Source organism: Mytilus trossulus, chromosome 14 (assembly GCF_036588685.1).
Source record: "Mytilus trossulus isolate FHL-02 chromosome 14, PNRI_Mtr1.1.1.hap1, whole genome shotgun sequence".
NCBI lineage: Eukaryota > Metazoa > Mollusca > Bivalvia > Mytilida > Mytilidae > Mytilus > Mytilus trossulus.
In genome coordinates, this window is record NC_086386.1 from 39386248 (window position 1) to 39409542 (window position 23295).

Sequence of the window (23295 nt, forward strand, 5' to 3'; positions counted from 1 at the left end):
TGATATAAACAAAATTGATTTATTCATTATTGGTCTTTAACGCCACTTTTATTATTAGTTGCTACTTCATGACGACCAGCTATATAATGGGGAAGAAAGCTGGTGCACCAGAAAAAAACTTCTGACATCAGGCTCGAAAATTGTCAAGCATTTAAAACAATTATAAAACATGCTCAGTTTTATTTTTTACATGTAAAAATCTATAATGGCTTAAAGTATTATTCATGCTAATAGTGAAATTTATGATATATTATTATTCTTAAGATCATTGAACCATTGAAGGACTACTTGTCAAAGTTGTACGAAGGGCAACTCTGCCAATTCAAGCAGCCACTTTTCGCATGTGTCTTGTGACTTCATTTCATATCTAACTCGTTCTGAATAAATTAATTTTTGAGTATACACCAAGACGAGCATCATCGTTTCGATTCTTGTTTCATTCTACAGACTGTGTACCTCAAATGTTTTAACTGAAAAAAAATATGTCTTCACTGGGAACCCCAGAGCTGGAAAATATATACAAATGTCTTCTAGAAAACTACTGATATGAATAGAATGAAACCAAACATGGCACGAATGTTCTTATGGGGTACTGACTAAGCGTTGTTACTTTTATCCAAACCTTTATCCTATATTACCGCCATCATAGGACTGAGTTTAACATAAGACCCTATGGGAAATGCATACAAATGCTTATTATCACTGAATGGAATGCAACCAAATATGGTGTACATGTTCATTGTGGGGTGCATGAAGATTTGCTACTCTGTTGTCGATTAACTTTGGGAGATGGCCACCCGTATATTTTATAAATTACGGGGCGAATATTAAACCAAATTTGGCCTCAATCATTATAAGGGTATCAGTTATGATTCTAATATATTTTTTCATGATTTCCAAAACACAAGGAGAACTAGGTGAACGATACAGTCTCGTGGGAGCCTCTAGTTTTATGTTTCCATGCCATTTGTCTGGTTCATTTTAACATGATTTTGATATACATTTGATGTCTTCGTAATGTTTTTGTTTTATTTCACCTAATTAACATACGTTCATACATTATATCTTTCATTAGAGGTTGGTCACTTTTCCATATTTTACACTTAAGACCGTCATTACTAACTTTTCTTGTAAACTATCGGTAGTCTTCACGGGCACTCCGGCTTCCTCCACCAATAAAAAGTACGAAATTGCCCCAAAATGGCGTTTAAATGACGTTAAAACACAAACAATCAATCACATACACGTTTTACTTAGTAAATTTGAAATATATTTCTTTAAAACCATCTCACTGAGTATCTTAACTTAAGATATGTTTGAACAGTAATAAACTCCGTCCAAATATAGATGAATCTGATATTAATTTTGTTAAGTTGTAACTACGAATTTTCTATATTGCAAAATCGAGCCTATCAACTTTAACCCCGATTTACTCTTTCAGAAATCGTAGCTTGCAAAAGAAATTTTCAAAATAAAAAATCTTTTTATAAGGTCACTTAATTATAAAGAGTGGGCGCGATAAACAAAATTTGCATATACTTTCACAAACAATAATGTACATGACATTGGTATTTAAGAATAATACCCACGTTTCTATGTGAAAAACATCATTGTGCATTTAACATATAGGGATAAAGAGTGTACAACAATTCATTTTGTAAATGTGCTTGGTATTGCACCACTGAGTTTAAATAATGGGGTTCAAATTCGCTATTATCCGCGGAGGTTTTGAAATGTGCTGTTAAATATTTAAGATTTCTATTGAGTGCTTTATTAATTACAGAGGATTAAAGAATAAGAATATAATCATAATATTTAGTGTATTGGTTGTTTAAAGTGTATTGATTAATTTCATTTTTCGCGTTGGGAGTCTTATTTAATTATTAAAGATCCGTAATTCAAACCAGAAGTAATGTTCAGACTCATTAACTGTGATTTTTATTCTGATCATAATTTACAATGATATAGCAAACTTGATAAGTTGTGAAGCTGGCGTGTTATTTTTCTGATTCTGAAAAAGGAACAGAATCATATTCACGCCTTTTCATTTAAAAGAAATGAAATTTTACGACACACTTGTGGACATTATTATTCTCCTCTTCATCGTCATCATTTCGTCTACTGGTAAGTACTTTTTAACAACTATTCCCTATCGTTTTTATACATTCATACATCCCTTGCTTTCAACTGTGTTGGGTTGAGTGTTTTTATTATGGTAATTCCAGAAAAGTACATCGACCGCAATTTTTCAATGATATTTCTATTTCTAACAAATACTAGGAATTTGGATATAGGCGCAGTATTCCCCACTGGACGTTAAGCAATCAATACACAATACATAACCGTTGTTTTAATAACATTTATAAGTGATACATAAATTTGATTCATTTAATGTGATTCTTGGCAATTTCTGAATCTGCATCGCTTTATTTAAAAAAATGAAGAGTTAAATTAAAGAGGTTATATAACCTCTTTGGTTAAATCAAGGCCTTTTTTCAATGATTGTTCGTTACACATTCTATTTTCATTTTCAACTTAGTTTCAATCTAATAAAGAATTTATGAACGAAAGAAATGTTACAATTTATTTTGTTTGAATCATTTCCGTTACGCATTCTAAAAAAAAAACAATAGACTGAAGACAATCTGCTAACTTATTCCAGACTATTAGAATAGGAGGGATAGGTTGGATTTGAACTGAAACTACAAAAAACTTTGAATACTAGAACATTGAAAACTAGAAAACAGTCAATATACCGTATAGCGGGTTATTTTCGCGGGTGTAAATTTCACGATTTTTATTGAATAAGGTAAACGAAATATTTGGAAGGTTTTTTATTTTGGCGATTTCAAAATTTGTTGAATACCTTTGCATGTACTCTTTTAAATTGGCGGAGTTTTTTTAATTTAGTTCAATCCGCGAAAATAAGCGAAAATTTGAACCTGCGAAATTAACCCGCTATACGGTATCAAATGTAATCTTATTTACGTGAAGATTATCAACAAGTAACTAGTAACGTTTTAATTGGTGCCGCACTATTGTTGAACATTTAGTCGTTAATTTATTTTCAGTTTTTCAAATAATTTCGAGAATAGTTACGATAGGAGTACCTATGATTTTGGTAATTTGTCCAGCGTGGTTTGGAAATACATTACTTTAATTATAATTTAAAAGCTAGTATCTTTAATTAAATATCTAAACATAAACTCTTTACTTTTATTTACATGTTATCAGAGTTGTCCTATTAACATGTATGAAATATTTGCCAGTGAACGTAAAGCAAACAATACTTATTTTCTTAGAGAGAACTTTTCTTAGAATTACTTTGAGACCCTGTCCCTTTTTCTGTAAGCAATCTTTCGGAGTACAGCTGCTGATACATGTATATTAATGATAGACATGAAGAATGCACATTAACAGGTTTTCCTCTTTCCCCTTCAGACGTGAACCAAGATACATGCTTATTATAAGGCCGTTAGTTTTCTCGTTTGAATTGTTTTACATTGTCTTATTGGGGCCTTTTATAGCTGACTATGCGGTATGGGCTTTGCTCATTGTTGAAGGCCGTACGGTGACCTATAGTTGTTAATGTTTTTGTCATTTTGGTCAATTGTGGATAGCTGTCTCATTGGCAAACATACCACATCTTCTTTTTTATATTATTGTTATATAAAAATTTGATTCAACATTGTTTATAAATCATTGTTTTATACCCGTCCATTAAATGATAGATAAATTTAAAACAGTTTTTATAATAATCTGAATATTTGTTATAAACAACAAACAATTGATTTCAGTAAAAAAAAATGCATTTTTCGATCTATAATATATACATTTGTACGACGGATAAATAATAAAAAAAAATTGGGACTTGCAAATTAACTTCATAGCTTACTGACAAATGAAATAAATTATTCGACGAAGCTCGGAAAAGATCGTCTAATTAGATAATTTTATAAAACCCACTTTTGAAATCTAATGACAAATCACTTCATCGTAATAAATGAAAATAAATTGAATAAACCTTTCTCATTTTGTCAAGTGAAGATAAATCCACAATGGCAAATTTATAATAAAAAGAATATCAAATTTCCGATTTATGTGCAGGTATTGTCTGTTTAAACGAAACTTTATTGCTCGACTAACTTTCTTGCATTTAAAAACAAATGAAACTATAAAGTTTTGAATGCACAATGCATCTTATATATACAGATGAGTTGTTATATTCTGATTTAAATATTTAACAAATTGTTCAAAACGTGCATTATATGACATAATCAATTGATTGAAGAAATTCCGTCCAAGTTAAATGGTATCGAATACTTTGGTACAAACGTTAGTCAAAATGCAGATATTAACGAGTTTTAAAAGTGTTTAACTTCTAACTTTAGAGTTCGGAATACTTGATTGAGTTTTTTCATTTACATTTGTGACACCCCCCTTCTCAGCCAGTTTTTTGTTTGGTTTGTGTTGCCCATTTGTTTTAGTTTTCTATGTTGAGTTTGATACTATTTAAACTGCTGCTTATCTTTTGATTGTTTTTTCACCGTTTTTTTGACTTATGTGATTGACTACTATATAGTATTCATTAGTATCGTGTTTGCCACTCTTTAACAACTGTTGACAGCTTTCTTAAAACTACTTTATATTCAGTATTTTATCAAGCCTATATAGAGAGTATGGTGTAAATCGGGCACGTGCTTGTTTCTTTTCAGCACCACTCATCGGTCGGCTTCCTGACTAGGTCTATTCTCCTTTCTTTCTTTTACACCTGACGGAATTGTGTACAGCTGATTTCTGATACGAATAACTGCGGGTTCTATATACCTGCACGTATCATTCTATTCGGTGCTAAACATATAAATATCATATATAAAGGAGATATGGTATAATTACAAATTGACAACTATCCAATAGAGTTTTAAAAAAAGTTGATCTCAGCAATTATAGGCAACCGTACTACCTTCAACAATGTAAAAAGCCATATAGTCGGCAATAAAAAGCCCAGGCCTTGCGGTCATACAACTTTCGAGCACGATTTTTGTTCTCAGACTCGAGAATCAACCAATCAAAATGCTGGATTTCATATTTCGAGCATGATATGTGTGCTCCAAGCACCGAACAAAGTTTTATGACTTCAACTCCTGATCTTGAGAATTGTCAAACAAGTAAAACTAGAAACTAATGTACTAACTTTCAAGTTCAACTAACATCAATTTCGCTATTTTTTAAGTTTTAGACTATTCAGTTTATGTTTGACTTTAAAGTAATTTATTATCGATAACTTTTATTTTGCATAAAGTAAGAGTTAGTGTTGTGATTTATCCAATCTTTAATCTTGTTAATCTAAAAAACGTTTCAAATTTCCGATCGATAAGGGTATTTCTTTTCTTTTTCCCATAATCCCATTACATAGGTACAAATAACAAAACTATTTCCTTAATCACTTAATCGAGGTTGAACTTTGTTTAAAAGATTAAATTGGTGGGAATGAAATAATTGCTCGTCATCAGATCTTGAAACCGTAGCAAGAGTTTTCCTGTTTTTTTAGGCGTTGTTGATGTTAGATTGCTGTTACACGTCCAGCAGCAATTATCATACTTATTCAGTACGAGAACATTTTAATGCGATCTGATCATGAACTCTGCGTTTTACTAGACGGACACACTAAGCAGGATATTTAACGTGCTTGTCCAAGGAAGATCTGTAACCCTATCGGGACACTTTATTTTAAATCCGAACTGACTAATCTTTGCTCTTTCTCCTCATTTCCATGCCATGCGTACAAAGTACCGATTTTTAAGTCTTTGGTTTGAACCAAACGAATATCGAACCCATGATCTCACTCAATCAATCGAGGGGGAGGGGCAACGCTACTACGGTGAAGGTGCTGTTTATAATAGATCCAGTATGCTAAATTTGTACAAAAGGACTGTTCCTTTAATGAGCGTATAAAATATTATTAATATATCGTAATAGACAAGCAAATGCTATTTGAGTACACTTGGTGTTAATCTTTGTTTCAAATATCTCAACTTTTGCTGGTACTTTCAAATGTGACATTTTCGCTGTCTTTTCACACTATGAGATAATAGTTTCTCTAGCCATCTTTCCTCAAATAATTGTCCGTTACTTGAATGATACAACGTCCTTCCTTTTTGATAGTTCCCTTAATTGCTGAGTGAATGATGAACTCAACGATCAGTGATAAACATTTTCTATATTTTTATACTTGTTGCTGTTGAAAATATGCAATACACATGTACAATGTACATGAATTACAATAATGACTGTGTAAATAAATATCAAACTTCATTTTAAGTATAAAATGAAGAAAAAAGTCAAATAAAATAAAAAAATAATTGGGCACAAATCAATGATCTTTAAAACATTACTAGCATTGTCATTATATATCGTATGATTGTTTAGATGTGCATCACGAAATTTGATCAAGTTATATTTAAGGTACAAACAAATAAACAAATATATGTGTTAACAACATATTGTTTAAGGTGTTTAGTTTATTTCACGGATCATTAGCACACAAATTCTCATAAAATACAGTCATTGATAAAACTGACTAGTGACATAGATATTTGATTTCACTAGAGCATGTTTTAAAGTTGATGTGGTACAAACAATTGTTTACTTATTGACAAATTATTGTTGTCTTACTTATTTTATCTAACATCTCTCTTTGTTATATTAACAAACACACAAAAACAAAAACAACTTTTAACAAAAATAAACATGTTTCAAACATTTTAGACATGACAAAAACTGAAGTATGAAGGTTAATGATAATAAGATAGCTCGGCAGCCACCAAAGCAACGGTTAATCAAGAGTGCCTACGAAAGATTTGCTAACATCATCTTTATTAAAATTAAATTTTAGAATTGAATGCTTCTTTTTGTAACTTTGGGGGTGTAAAAGCGTTGACCGAAGTACATTTTGTATTAAGCGCGGAAGTGCTTCAAACTAAAAATGTGCACACGGACAACGCTTTTACAACCCTATGCTGTTACAAAAAGAAGCATTCAATACTTATAATTACATTTTTTTATCTAGGATCATGAAAACACGATTGTTATCAAGTTTTTATCTGATTCACCTGTGCACTTTATTGTGGGACAATATAATTAAAATATTGATCTCTGATGTAGTATAACGTAATCAGAGATCAATATTTTAATTAGACTGATTGTGGGACCTCGTGTTATCAAAAATGAAAAGTTTTATTGAGTAATGCAATTGTTTAAGGAAAAACACGTGATGTGCAAATAGCCAATCAGAATAACGTATTATCATGAAACAAACATCGGATGTAATTATTAGGAAATAATATTTTGCGTTAATGGTATATAGGTACATTAACAATCGAGGAAGAACACCACGGATTCATAGGTCAATAGATTTTTATGTTAAATTCTGCAAATAGCTATTTTGGCCCTTCAAACAAATTGACAGTCATTTCATGTGATAACAATGCCTTTTCTTGACTTTTGCGAGGATCAAAATCAACACACGTTTGATTGAATATTGGAATGCACTGATTAACGGGAGTCTGATAGTACAAATACGGTTACGTCTTATATGAGCAATAGGACACTATGCCGTGCTAATACAAATGTTTCACAGTGGTCCAAAGTCCGTAAGCTTTCGTTTGATATCAAAATGACTTGAATGTTTTACTTATTGACACAGTTACAGCTACATGAATACTTAGGAATTATTTGGCTTAAACTATGTACTACTTTCCTAAAGATTTTTCTGACAGGGCCCGACTAAGTTACGTTGAGTTCTAACAAACTGAGGATGCCCTGTCGAAACGTGTGAAAATTATATTTTTTTAACACTAAAATACGTTTAGAAAAACATCGCTGTCTGAAAACAAAATTTAGTTTTTGTCTAGTAATATTGCGATAAGGGCCTACTTGACGTGCTCTATAATAGTAAGATAATAATGAGATGTAGCCAATAAGACAACTCTTCACAAGAGACAAAAAATGACCTAGAAATTAACAACTACAAAATGTATACATCTGTATATTCTGTTTATTTGTGTTCTTTGTTTTAATCACCATTTTTACCCGTTTTCTCCGATTTGAATTCTTTATTGTCACCTCTTGGGTCTAACCAATTTACGAATGATTTTAACATGTTAACAAAATGACAGTAAAATATTAAAGAATTTTATCAGCTACGTGAACTCGAACGAAATAAGATAAGATATCAGTTTGCATGATTACACAGATAGCTTATACTATTGTCATTTATAGAATCAAATTACATTGACTGTCAAAAAGGAAAAGTGAAGTCAATTGTCTGAACCATTGTCTACGACCTTTTAGCTTCGAAAATTTATTAGACCGGGTTCTTCTGAATTATCAATGAAACCACCTAAAATATGGTTGTTAATAACATTAAAACAAAAACAAAAAAAAAACTTGTTACTTAGATAATAAAAACAATATAAGTGTATCCTGAAATGACTAATAGATATAAAGAAAACGTGCTAAATCGTGATCAAAGTATTAGGCACAATGTACATGTTTGTACATTCAATATCATTCCATAATTTCACATTTGAAATTATTCATTATTATTACGTACAAAAATAAATATGACTCTTCAATTATTACAGAACGCTTCAAATGATTTATAATTTATCATACAAATATTATGATGATTATCGTTTGTAGACATATATGATAATGTATCAAATATCAAATAAATACCAAATGATCCGTCTATGCTAGATAAACATCCAAATACTTTCCATTATATTCAAAATATCTTCAAGATCATATTAATAATTAAATTGGATCGTTATATACCTGCTGTGCTAACTGCTGCATTAGTATTGATTGTCAGATATTTTCTCAGTTATGGTGCATTTCTAAAATGAAAAATAATGAAACTATGAAAGAAGAGTATTTATAAATCCTGCAGTAATAACAAAGACTAATAAGGGGGATCGTGGCTGGGCTTCTAAAATGTTGTAAAATTACAATTTTTTCAAGAAAAAAATATCTCACAAACAGGCTTTGAAAATTTTGGCATAATGCATGCTTCCAAAATGTCGTATGTGAACTTGAAACATTTTTGTAAATAGCAGTGAAATGAAAACTTTGACATTTCTGGATTATCCAAGAACTCAAATTATTTTCACAGAAAAAAAAATGTACAATTATTTTCTCTCAAAGCCATTCTACAACGATTTTCAAGTTTGAATACAACATTTTGGAAGCAAACTTTACAAACAACTGACATTGGCAATTTTGTAATATGTCCTTTGTCACACGTTTTGATTGGTCTAACTGTATACTATTTTGTAAAACAAAAGATTTCCTCCCGCCAGATCATTAGTGTCAAAAAGTATTTTTAGCCAAAAAAGTAATATACGACATTTTAGAAGCCCAGCAACGCTATAATTGTTTGCCCATTACATTCTTATCGTTATATTCTAGCAGCCTTTTTATACCTCATGTATTCCTCATTGTTTATGCCAGATTTTCTCTTTTTTTTTTCTTTTTTTCCTACACTTACAAAATGTAGTTCACTTTTTTGACCTCTCCTTCTCTTTTTGGCAAACCACATCCATAAAAAAAGACACTACAAATTATCAAAAAGTTATAAGATAATTTTTTCCAGAGGAAATTGAAATCTTAGTTTCTTATAATCTATAAATTTATAAACAGACAAAAGCCTTTGTGTTTCGAAAATTCAAAGTTTTATAAATAATAAATTTATAATTATGACCATATCAATGATAACTCATGTCAACACAGAAGTGCTGACCATCGGACTAAGCTTAGTTCTTTGTTTTGTTGGAAATCTTCTTTGCCAAGCATTTTCTAACTGATAATTATTACAGTTTGTTTTTAATCTGAATTATGACAGGATCAAAAACATGTTCAGGGGATTATTTCATCGTCCCATGTAGACAGTAATACCCAATCAAGAAAACCCATCCTGGAGTATTTTGTGCAAACTTTCCACTAGAGAGTTCTTATTTAAGTACATCATAGAAGTCTGTGAATGGCCATACTCATGTAAAATTTACTGAGAAATGTGATTATTGTATCAAATGTATGATGACAATTTTACATAGCCCATTTTGTACTATTATGTATTAATATGGATTGTTGAATGTAACTATTGTTAATTATTGATATGATTTAAATACTAAAATATTATTTCAGTCTGTTAATCTGCACTAAAACCATACCCACGTAATAATATTATTTATGTACACTTACCAAACAGATTTAAGGGACTAAACATAATTTATATAGATCTTGCCTTACCCTTTAAAGGTGAACTGATTCGGGTCAGATATCGACCAAAAAGTGCATATAGAACTTTTATTTGTGCAATATTCCATAATTAAAAAATGCATTAAAACTTAATATTAAAGGCATTGTAGCAGACTTTTACATTGTTATAAACGTTTGATCCTTTTTAACAGAGATATATCAGATATTTGCCAATATTACACAATTTGATATTATGGACTATCATACTTTGTTTGTGAAACATAGTTGAATTAATAATCCACAACTTTATACGTAAGGAAATTCATGTACCACGCCATTAATACAACAGTTGTTTTCCATTTGTTTGAGGTGTTTGATGTATTTAATGTCTTAATTTTCCCTTTTTGTACCTTAATTTTGTAGGAGTTTTGTTAATTTTTCTTTAAAATATTTCCTTGTTTTTACAGCGTGTTTAGTTAATGTATCCTATATTTCATTTCCGGGTAATAAACATATAATATCTTAGGTACTTCAAAGCACCGAAATTTTCGATTTGGGGTTTCTGTAGAATATTTTTGAAACTTGAGATTACATGGGTACTAAACCTTGCATGCAGGTTTTAAAAATAGAGATGAAAATGTTATTCAATTTGGTTAACCTCCAGTGATGGTTATTTTCTTATATGCAATGAAATGGGATGTGCAATTTTGTCTATGATACTCATGATACTGGACAGGAAAACGCTTTACTTGTGACAAGTAGCTCTTTATTTGAAACAAAGATTAACTCTGCACATTTTTTTTATAAAGTTCAAATTTAACAAAGACTAATAGGGGAAAATCACTGGTGGTATTACCATATTTTGACTATTTTACCAATTATGTCTGTTTTGTTCACACATCGTTGTAAGAATATCGGAATTTAATGCGATTGTCATATAAGTTAGAGGTTTAGCGCTTTAAAACCAGGTCCGATCCACTATTTTCTACGTTTGAAAATGCCTGAACCAAGTTAGGAATATGACAGTTGTTGTCCATTCGTTTGATGTGTTTTATCATTTGATTTTGCGATTTGATTATGGACTTTACTTTTTAAATTTTCCTCCGAGTTCAGTATTTTTGTGATTTTATTTTTTCACCATAAGCAAATAAGGACGTTTCCCCGGTATAACCTACAGCATATTGTGTCTGTAGCGAGTTAAGCTATCTTGGTCATGAGTTGTTTGTTTTTGTTTGTCATTGTTTGTACGTCTATCGTTTTGGAAGAATATGATTTTGATTTTGATGGTAATGGTTGGCTGTTAAAATGTATACTGTTTAATATTTGTTTGAAGTTTATTCCTTTTTTATGAATAATATGTATATTCATAAGACACGAAATAGTATTATTGCAGAGTTTTTTTTCAAGAACAAAACTACATACATGAGACGATGTGAGATTGCTTATAAAAACACACTTTATTGAAATAAACATTTTTTTAGTCTTTTTATTAAAAGTAAATTTCTTAGCTCTTTTGATACCATGACGGTTATTAAAAGTTAAATATCTGCTAAATGAAAATAAAGGTTCAAAATAATATATTAGAAAAGTACCAATTAAACTGAAGTTCCAAGTCTACACCAGATGATTGGCTTGATAAATTTTTTTTTCTTTTTTTTTTCTTTTATATGTTTTACATGTATCTGGCTTCAATCATTGGTTTCGAGCTTACTCAATGACAGATGTTCAAGAAACATATCTTATGCGATTTGAGTTGATAAACTACATGCTCTTGTATTCTAAATCATTGTTGCTATTGAGTTTTAAATGGTAATTTTCTCGACACCTCTGTACATACAAAGTCAGTTATCGACTTCTTACTCTGGTTTTTGATTTTGACACAATTACAAAAATGCTTTAATGTTATTTTGTTCATTTAAAAAAAATGCCGTTTGTTTGAAGTGTTTGATATAGGAACAGCTTATCGAAATGAAACGAACAGATCTTATCTTGTATAGGGAATTTATTAACATTTTCTGTAAATTGAACGTGATGATTCTTCAAGGAATGTGTATGAGTAAAAATTTGCAATATAATCATTTATGAATATTAAAATTGAATACAGACGGAATTCTACTTAAAAGTACAATGAAATAAAGCGATTCTTTTACATGATAATGTTTTAATCTGAACAGATAACAAGTACTAACAATTCTGCAGACATTACCATTATTTAACTTTTCATAAACCACACTGAAGAGCTACCTTAAATAGATTTGACTTCACCGTTTATCACCTTTTATTCATTTAAATTTGATCATTTAATTCGGAAAGTGAACATTTAAATACAATTAGAATGTCTCAACACAGACAAAAAATTTAAAATTTTGTTTAATATATAATGTTGCATTCGAAATGTATTAAAACACTTCAAGTTAACATATTGTAAACCTAGTATACTTTCTGATGTATTAAACTTGGATTGACACAGTTCTATTTCAAATATAAATGAATTAAACATTTGTTTAAAGCGAAATGTCAACACATGCATGCATTATATGAAATCACATGTTATTAGTATATATTTTATTGGACTTTCATAGTCTCGATTTATATCCAACATTGATTTTGAATATTATATTGCATACTATGCAAACAACTGGATTTGAAAATAACAGATTGAACAATTCCTGAATACAAGGCACCGATAAATATAAGAACGACTCAACATCGATATTACGTTTATGTTAGTGTTAATACACAATGGTTGCTTTCAATAGCGTAGTAGCTACATAAATCTTCATAGGGCTACGTAGCTGTTTGACTACTGAACATGCAGATAGCCTAGATGCTAAATATGTCAAGATAGCAGCTAGGCAAGATATGTAGCTGCGACAAGATTGAACGCAACTATATTTCTGTGTGAAGTTTTATGCGATGGTAAACATCGATAATACATCTGTGTAAGGTGTTATGCCATAATAAACCAAACTATGTTAACTTTGTGTAAGTGTTATGCGAAGGTTAACATTGCTACTACTTTGCTGTTAGTGTAATGCGATAGTACATATCCCATGCATACTTCAGCAACAGGTTTTTTTAAAAGTTTAATTGAAAGCACAATTATAAAATTATAGAATCGCAAGGTTTTTTTTGTTATTTTGCTATTTAAACATGCTGTTTGTTTGTATGTTTATTTTTCGGCTGACCGAAAAAAGACGAACTGATCTAATCATGTCTAGTGTATTTGTCAAAATTTCTGTAGTCATGAAATTGAAAGTGGCTGTTCTTCAAAGAACGTGCATAAGGAAACATTTGCAATATAATCATTTATGAATATTAAAATTGAATAAAGACGTGTGCATTATACTTAAAAGTACAATGAAATAAAGCGATCCCTTTACATGGTATACTGATTAAATCTGAGCAGATAACAATCCTGCAAACATTACCATTAACTTTTCATAAACCACACCGAAATAGATTTGACTAAACCGTTTATAACCTTTTATTTATTTAAATTCGTTCATTTAAATCTGAAAGTGAACATTTAAATACATTTAGAATGTCTCAACAAAGACAAAAGATTTAAAATTGCTTTGAATATATAATGTTGCATTCGAAATATATTAAAGCACTTCAAGTTAACATATTGTATAATTTCTGATGTGGTGAACTTTCATTGACACAGTTCTTTCTTAACGAATACATTTGTACATAGTGAAATATCAACAAATGAATGCATTATATAAAATCACATATATAACTAATGGGACTTTCGTAGTCTCGAATGATATCAAACATATAATAAATACTAGTACTATGCAAACCACTGGTTTTGAAAATAACAGATTGAAAAGTTACTGAATGCAAAGCACAGATACATAAGAAGAACGGCTCTTGTAAAGCTGTCATTTCCTTTATTAAAACATTTACAAGATACCCTTCAACGCGGGACTATAATATATTGTGTCTAGAAACCTTACGTACTATCAATTGATTAAAAAAATGTGTGACGTTTTTCATTTAATTCCATCTCAGTGCCAATAGGATAGAAAAACATCAATGTTTAAATTGATGAATCAGCTCTTGATTGTAGATTTTTGTACTCCAAGTCTTCGACACATTTCCCCATTGTTTGATAAAAAACGATTTTTTTTTCTTTGTTTGTTTTGAAACTCATTTTCGATTGCAGCGCAGGTTTTCATATGTCCGTCAGATATGGACTAACTTATCTTTCATGTACGTATAAGTTATCTCAAACTTTCCTCAAGAGATTATTGATTTGCGATATGCGCATCTGTTGCAGTCAAACATAGAACGTTTATGTTTCGAAAATACTTGTGAACCTGTAAAAAATCTCGGGTTAAACTAAACCTTAAATTAAATGCTTCCTTTTTTTAAACATGTAGTACCAAAATATATATTTAACTTAAATTAAGTACTTAGTAGCATTTAAAGCCGTTAAAACACGAACGTTGTTAAATACCAAATAAAAACAATATTGTTTTAATCCATATTAACCTTATACAGGAATGCCATGATCGAATTAATCCGCACTTCTAAGCGGTTTAAACCAATACACGTATTAAAAGGATCAGACGCATAATAAATAAAAGAGAAGAGAAAAGAAAAGATAGCAAGGGGGCGTTAAAAAAACAGCGTTAGTCTACGAAAAACAGCGAATAGCGCAGCTTAAAGAAAATAGAAAAAAAAGTTAATTAAATTAACTGGTTTTTATTTAAATTTCTTTGTGACCAGATATCAATAGAGACACGTTTTATATAGAATCTTCTGAGTTTGGTGCTCGTTTCATGAACACCTGCATTATACAATCCTTGTATTTTATAACCCTATTTTAATTTCTTATATTTGAATTATTAGTTGTTCATGCCGCTGTGGTCTTGTAGATTAGTGTTATTCAAAGGGAAATATTTAACTGAATGTGTTTTACCACTGACCGAAAGTATATATACCAAAATAAGCATTTGCGAATTTATATAGGAATCATTAACTGCTTCACCGTCTCTCTGAATGGTTTTTATCGGATTACGAAACTTATTCATAATATTTGATAGGTTTCAGAATTTTTTATTTCATTGTATATTTCCATTATTTTCCTATACTTAATTTGATGACAAGCATGCATGGTTTTCAATGTGCGTACATCGATTAAGACTAACTCGAGTTAATTAATTAAGGTTGTTAATGTCTTGCTATGTCTTGTAAGTGCTGATCTACATATTTCACACATTCAAAGACAAACTTAAATTCATTATTCTTATTTCTTCAATTTTTAGATGCCAGTTGTTCATTTCCAAGTGAGATATCAGGCGTATGGCACAGTGCCCACAAAGGGGCGTTAACATTCAACGACACCCATCTTACAGGGTATCCTATATACATGTCTGTTTCAGTGCAGTCATTAAACTTTTCATGCGAAGAGAGTAGCGGCGATTATTATATGCTGAAGTATGTATAAACACATGTATTATCACAAAATACCACACTCCAAGCTTAATTATGATAGGGGAAGTTTATAAAACATAGTGAAATAAAACGGTCAACAAAATCAAACAAACGGAACGAAAGAAAACAACTGTCATATTCCTGCTTGGAGCAGACATTTTCCGAACAAAACCTAAATTATACTTTGTTTTATAGCTAGTTAGACCCCATTAATATTACAGTTCTGTTATATAGACACAATTATGTTTTATATAATTTTGAAGAGATAATGTACAAAACTAAAAACAAATCAACCAATTTTCCCCAAGAACGAGGGGGAGGGGGTCTTGAACCCTGAATCCGCCTATGGGTTGCATATGGCTAGTAACAATTTGATGAAACGTCTCGTTCGTTGATGTCAATTTAAGGTCAAAGGACGGAATTGTGAGAGGTTTAGCTAGTTTTAAAACCAGGTTAAATCCAACATTTTCTACCTAAAAAATGCCTGTACCAAGTCTAGAATATGAGAGTTGTCCATTCGTTTGATTTGTTTTAGGTTCTTTTGATTTTGCTATTTGATTAGGTCTTTTTCTTTGAATTTTCCTTAGAGTTTGATATTTTTGTGATATTACCTTTTGTGCGGGCAACAATCAGAGAATATCAGCGGTCGTCTGATGCACCGATATTACATAACTGTCGACCAAATCATGATGGATTCTACAAACGTTCCACGGCATGACTTCAACTTTTATCCTTGGTTAAATAGCTTCCTCATTGCTAACAACCTTTTATCGAAAGTTAGGCATAGATCTAAGGTTTACTACCATAGATCTGCCATCTGCACCAAAGACTACTGAAGGCAAATTATGAATACAATAAATAAAATGTAGATGTGACAAACAACCAGTCAGACTTATAATTGTAGCGGGCTAAAACAGTTTTTCTTATCTTTTCAAGAAGCTAGCTGGTACTAAAATAGAAAAAAAATACTGAGTATAAATTTATTTGATCGAACAAAATACACATTGCATTGATTATAAGCAAAATCAAATCCGTTATCGTTTTCAGAAGGTATTTTGGTTTTGATCCGTGAAACATTTTTGTATATGCACTCGTAACCTATTTCATGCTAGCTCAATTTCCATTTTTCTTTTACAAATAGCTGTCTTCAGCAAAGTAAGGCTTTTCCTCTTTTTCGGTTGACTAGAACAAAATTGCTCCATACAATTTCATGTTACTTTTGCTTTTTTCAAATTTGAAATTCAAATTACAAACATTCTTTGATCACATGGTATATTAATATTTTAAAATAAATAAACAACAAAATAAACTAGTAACATTTTCAATTAAACAAAACCAACTTATATAAAATAGATATGTTCAACTGTTGATTTGCAAACTGACCTATTTTTTTTATTCATTTAGTTATGATATTTGTTTTTGTTGTTTATCATCAGTTACAATTGTTGTTTAAAAATCACCATACTTAAATTTCTCTTATTATGAATATTCTGTATTTTTTTTTGTCCACAGAGCAACAGAAACAGCTTTTATATTCAACAATGATATAAGAGCATACTTGTGCTTGTATATGAAAAGAATATCTGAATATAAATATTATTATCAGTTGGGTACAAGTAAGTAACATTATATTCTACAAAACTTTACAGGAAAGATTGAAAACTATCAGAACAAAATTATTCATCTGCTAATTAAGAAGGACGAAAGAGGTATAGTCAAACTCATAGATTGAAAATAAACTGACAACGACATGGCTAAAAATAAAAAGACAAACAGACAAATATTTATTATAGTACAGAAGACACAACATAGAAAATTATCGACTTAGGAACACAAACCCCACCCAAAACTGGAGTTGATCTCAGGTGCTCCGGACAAGGCAGATCCTGCTCCACATGTGGCACCCGTCGTGTTGCTAAGAGAGTGATACTATCAAAGTTTTTATATTTTGATTGAAAAGGATTGGAAATGAATCAAATCTAATTGTGAGGCTAAAAGATTCTTGTCGTCACTCTATATATTTCCCCATGTCCTCTTTACAATTCTGTAATCTTAGACGGAGTACGTACTACATGTGAGATACACATGCCTAGCATACTGAACGAGTGATCACATTAACAAAATTTCAAAAAATTATTATGCACTTATTAAAAATCATGTATTTATTTAGGTCTTGCTAATATAATTATAGTTATAAAACAATTATATACCTATATCCCTTTGCAGATGTGGACCTTACAAACAATGATCATATCAAAGGTACCTTAGAGGGTTCAACTGTAGTAATGTCAGATGTCTGTAATAGGGCAACACCCTATGAAGCTAGTACTTATATAGTACTGGTTAAAGATGGTACGTTACATCCAAATCATACAATTAAACCTCATAAAGATATAAAAAGAATTCATCATATGATGCAGCTTAAATGTAATTGTTCATGTTGCAGTTATTATATAGTACATGCTTATCTCCGCCTACTTATATTGTTTGCAGATGTCAATTTTAGATACATTGCTTCAGCAAACTTAATTACAAACAAAGCAAGCAAGCAAACCAAAACCTTTAGCTAGCTAGCATTATGATGACAGTTGTAAATATAGGAAGGATGTTCGATCTTTTGTTCAAAAAGACAAGCGTTTTAAAAGACTGTTATAAATTGATAGTATTTACAAAAAATTGGGCTGGAAATGATTCTCCCCATATGTGATAAAATTATGAAAATGAAAGTAGGGGTTAGGGGAAACAAATTTACTGGACCTTCATGGACAAAATTAGAGGATTTTGAAATATCTGACAAAAGGTCAAACTAAGAGTAGCTGACATCATTAAATAGATCAGTGGTTTAAACACAAAATATAACAACACATCGAAAAAAATTAAATACGTAGTAGTTTATCGACATTCAAAGTGAGAAATACAAGTAGCAAACACACACTAATACAATCACATGAACTCCAAAAGGAACAAAAACGGGTGTGTCAACTGAATATTTGTCTCCTAATTGCGTAAAACGCCACCACGTGAATACACACACTCTGTTAAAGTGATCAGTCGTCATTTTTTAAGTATCTAAGCATCAATAACAACATATAGCTGCGCTAGAGAGTTGAAACATCGGAATGTCGTAGCAGTCAAACGATTTGTGATGGTGAAAAAAAAAACTGATGAAGTAACGATTCCAAAGAAATATTTTAAACATATTGTAGAATTATTTTGAATATATATATTTGTTTTCCAATTGTAGGTTCCCCTGCTTCGGGAATGGGTGAAGCCACTTGTTCGAACGCCCTATTGGCAAATTACGGTTCTGTATCAATAACTGCTGCTTCCGGGACTTCTTGTTCTAGCACAACGTTCGATGGATGTACTGTCAAAACTGGACAGACTTATACCTACGACGGAGGATGCTCTACAATCCCATTTTCAAGTGAGTCGGATAATTGCTAAATGGAATTCTAACTCAAGGCAGACATCGTATCAAATACCAAATATAGCAGTTAAAGATATTATAAAAATACTATCTATTGTTGGTCATTATCGTCATAATTGTTATACTCTTTAATGTTAGAATATTTTCAACAAAGAGCAACAATGAATTAATCATTTGATTTTGACTTTGTCAGGTGATTGGGGACTCTCCGATTTCTTTTTGAGTTCATTATTTTTTAAATTTTACACTCAAATCAGATGAAAGTACATCTTTCTTATATTTCTACTCTTCGATTTATTGAATGGCGAAGGAAGGATAGAAGATTGTCATACAAGTGAGAAGTGTTGTTAGCTATAATCTGGGTTTAATCAACCATTTTCTACATAATGAAATGTCTGTCAGAAATACTATCGTTGTTTTTCATTCGGATGATGATGTGTTTAGACTTTTTATTTTGATTTTTTAAAAGAGACCTTTGTCTTTGAACTGTCCTTGGAGTTATGTATTAATTTTACATTTTTCAACACTTAAACACCATATCAAATATCACAAAGATCTGAATTTATAAAGAATTGTTGAAAATGTTCAATAATGCATGCATTGGCAAGATGCTTTGCTGTCAATATTGTTAATGACAACATTCTTAGCTGTCCGTTGTCAAGACAAATATTCGATGCATTTAGGTTTTGATCGTGTAATTTTAATGTCAAAATACATTTTTCTAATATCCTAGGTAGTGGAAACTTTGTATGTATGAAATCTGTTACAAGTAATGGGTATGCATATTTATCTGTATGGAACAACGACACCAGCGTTGCGAATGGAGACTATCAGTTTTCCTGTCTAGTAAGTTCTTTTTTTCTTTCTTTTTTGAAGACTTAAAATACATTTATTGCGCATCACCCGAATATACATGATATAGTCTACCTTGTATAACCCAGGGAAGCATTCAGAAGTGGTCTTGTGTTTACAATAAAACATCGTCCATGAATAAACAGTGGACCCTATTATAAAAAACCTATTTTATATTGTTACATACATATTAATTACACAGACAGAGTTTGCGTATAAAAGATTTATAACATTCTACAGTAAATAAAATACATCAAAGTCCTCAAAGACACACTTCAATTTACACAATAATTTACCTTTATTTATAATTGACATTTAAATATTTGTACTGTTAACACCTGAATTACATTGTTATGTTTCTAGTAACATTAGTCAGTTCTTATTATATAAAATGTACGATTTATTTTAGAGAGAATAATCTGTTTTTTTTTAAATTTCCTTGTAGGTAATAAGTCAATCATCCTCAGGAAAAACTACGTACGCTACAGAGGTACCCAATTATTGTTCCGATACAACACAAACTTCAACGGCTCTTCCTTCAGGTGCAACAGAAGGGAATATATATGTGTTTTCAAGTCAAACGGGTATGTTTCCCACAATAAAAAAACAAGATATTCACGCTATCCTATGATTTTTTTAAAAAGTTATCAAACATAAAAAGTAGATAAACACCAGGATTAACATTTTACACTTACGCCTATCACGCGTTTCGTCTACAAAAGACGCATCAGTGACGCTCGAATAATGCAAATAAAGGACAAATAAATTACGATGTTGAAGATCATTGAGGACACGCATAGCTGCTTGTCGGAAACAGTGAGTAAGTTATATTTGAATTAAAACTTAAGCAACTATTACCAAATCTCCCATATTCATATTCTTACCATTCCTTACAGCAACTATTTGACACATGCAAAGAACTGTTCTGGGTTTTCTGTTTAAGCTCCATTGTGTTACCAGATTGAATTCGTGGTAAACAAACACAATGTAATATTACCGCGGGATTACAAACAAATGTATGAAATTGGACCGGAAACACTGAGAGTGTTTTAGGAAATAGACAGTTTAGTTGATATACAACATATTAGTTGAATATATATATGTATGTCAGGAACCTCTGGCCTTTGTTAGTCTTGTAATATTTTGATTTTAGTTTCTTGTGTACAATTTAGAAATTAGTATGGTGTCCATTATCACTGAACAAGTATATAATTGTTAAGGGGCCAGCTGAAGGACGCCCCCGGGTGCGTGAATTTCTCGCTACATTCAAGACCTGATGGTGACCTTCTGCTGCTGTTTTTTCTATGGTCGGGTTGTTGTCTCTTTGACACATTCCCCATTTCCATTCTAAAATTTATGCATAATTATGAAATAAGTCTTAAAGTATTTAAGATGGTTAAGACTCGAGCCTAATACACACATATTCTTCTAACGTTTACACTTAGATATAAATAAGTTACTGTTAAACACACATATGCATGTACGTCCGCAGGCAGTTCAAACACAAGGCAAAAAAAATAAAAATGTAAATATGTCAAATTCTAAATTTAAAAAAAATATTTGGTGAAACATTTTTAACAATGTTTAAAAGGGGTATTTAGTTCCAAATATAAATTTGTTTGTCTCATACAGCAAACCTTTATTACAAAACAAATTTAGCTCTGCAATGACATTTATTTTCTACTACTTTTATTGTAGAATTTTAAATAGAACTTGAAATATATTGAACTTTTAAAAACTCAATATTTTTATTATTTCAGAAACCTGTGGTAAGTGGAACTATATAGCTACATTGATGATTTTTCATACATAGTTTCATCTCTAAATTATTCAGATACCCATTAAAGGACTTCGTACGGATATCATTTTACTATGTCGACTTAAAATATTAATTTGTTCAACGTTTTAAATTTGATAATTACATAATGGAAATAATCTGATAATGTCCTTGGTCACTCGAGTATGAAAACCAGCATTTATTTCACTTTTTTGTGATGATGTATGTGCACAATTAAAAATTGCCTGCTCCTTCAAAGATAATTTTATGTTTCTGTAATGTAAGAGCTATTTAACTGTTTACATTTGCAAGCTTAAATAATATTTCCTCATTTATGTGTGCATGTGTCAGTTTAAAAATGATGCATATGCTGTGTCCAGAAATAACTAGACTATATTTATAGTTATTATTATGAAACTTTAAAAACATATTTGGTCGTGCCCTATCTCAGAAAGTTTATCTTGATCTGTTTGGGAACAATTCTACTCAAAACGGTGCAAGGAACCGTTTTAAAATTGAGTTAAGGTGAAAATTGTGTTTTAATTGCTCCTTGTTGATAGCCTAAGTAGCAGCCTTAGAACATAAGTTAAGGCTCTGTTCCTTACTACTTTTGTAGTCTTTTTTTATTGTGCTTGTACTGATATTTCATTATGGATGGATATTCTTTGATTGTCGATTTTTGAAAATGAATACAATACTAGTAATCTACATATTATATAATACTCTCATTTCAGCTACGATTGTTGAAGGACAGTCAAATGCAGTGTTTTATGCTACCATATTTTTTGGAGCTTTAACATTAATTGCCGTCACGGTTTTGATAGTTGTTCTCTTGAAAACAAAAGGGTGTCCGAAATGTTGTTGTCCACCGTGTTCCTGTTTTCGTTCATGTCCGTCATGTCCATCATGTTCCTGTTTCCGATGTAAGTCTTGTAAAAGAAACAAAGTGGGAGATAGTGGTGAGCACGATCCGGAATCTGGTGAATACCCACAGGAAGACGGTAGGCCAGATGACGTGGCGAATACTATATTTAGATTGCCACCATTTGATGCGTTCAAACCGAAAAGACCAATTCCAATTGGTCCAGTTGTGGAGGCAAGTATAATGCCGTTACCTAAGGTTGAGCCATTGTATGCTAGATATACAGACAATAGAATAAAACGAACTGCATCAATGAGGTCCATTGGAAGTATTTTTAGTTTTAAAATGAAGTTTTGATACAAGAAAACATATTTGGTGCGCTTAAAGGACTCAGTTTTATTTGCATTTTGTATTCTGTTATAACATATATTGCTGTACTCTTAACTTAAGCCCTACTGTATATCAACTATGTTATTCGACAATGGCATTTGTTTACTGTGTGTAAAGATGCTTGCTCATCATTCTATGCATTTACCGGGTGACTCATTATTGTGAAACTTTATATATTGCATATTATGAATTTTTAATAGAGCCAATCATTTTGTTGAGGGACGTCGTTAAACAAAAAACTATGAAATGATATAGATTTAATTGCTTTCGAATTAA

At 30.9% G+C, this 23295-nt stretch overlaps 1 protein-coding gene across 1 annotated transcript; it reads left to right on the forward strand.

Moving 5' to 3' along the window:
• The first annotated feature begins 1624 nt into the window (after positions 1-1624).
• On the forward strand, positions 1625-23295 carry LOC134697745 (uncharacterized). Its single transcript, XM_063560031.1, has 9 exons — positions 1625-2124; positions 15540-15711; positions 17221-17324; positions 17935-18060; positions 18953-19135; positions 19872-19984; positions 20436-20574; positions 21751-21759; positions 22502-23295. The coding sequence occupies exons 1-9, from the start codon at positions 2058-2060 to the stop codon at positions 22984-22986; spliced, it is 1398 nt and encodes a 465-aa protein (XP_063416101.1). The 5' UTR covers positions 1625-2057; the 3' UTR covers positions 22987-23295.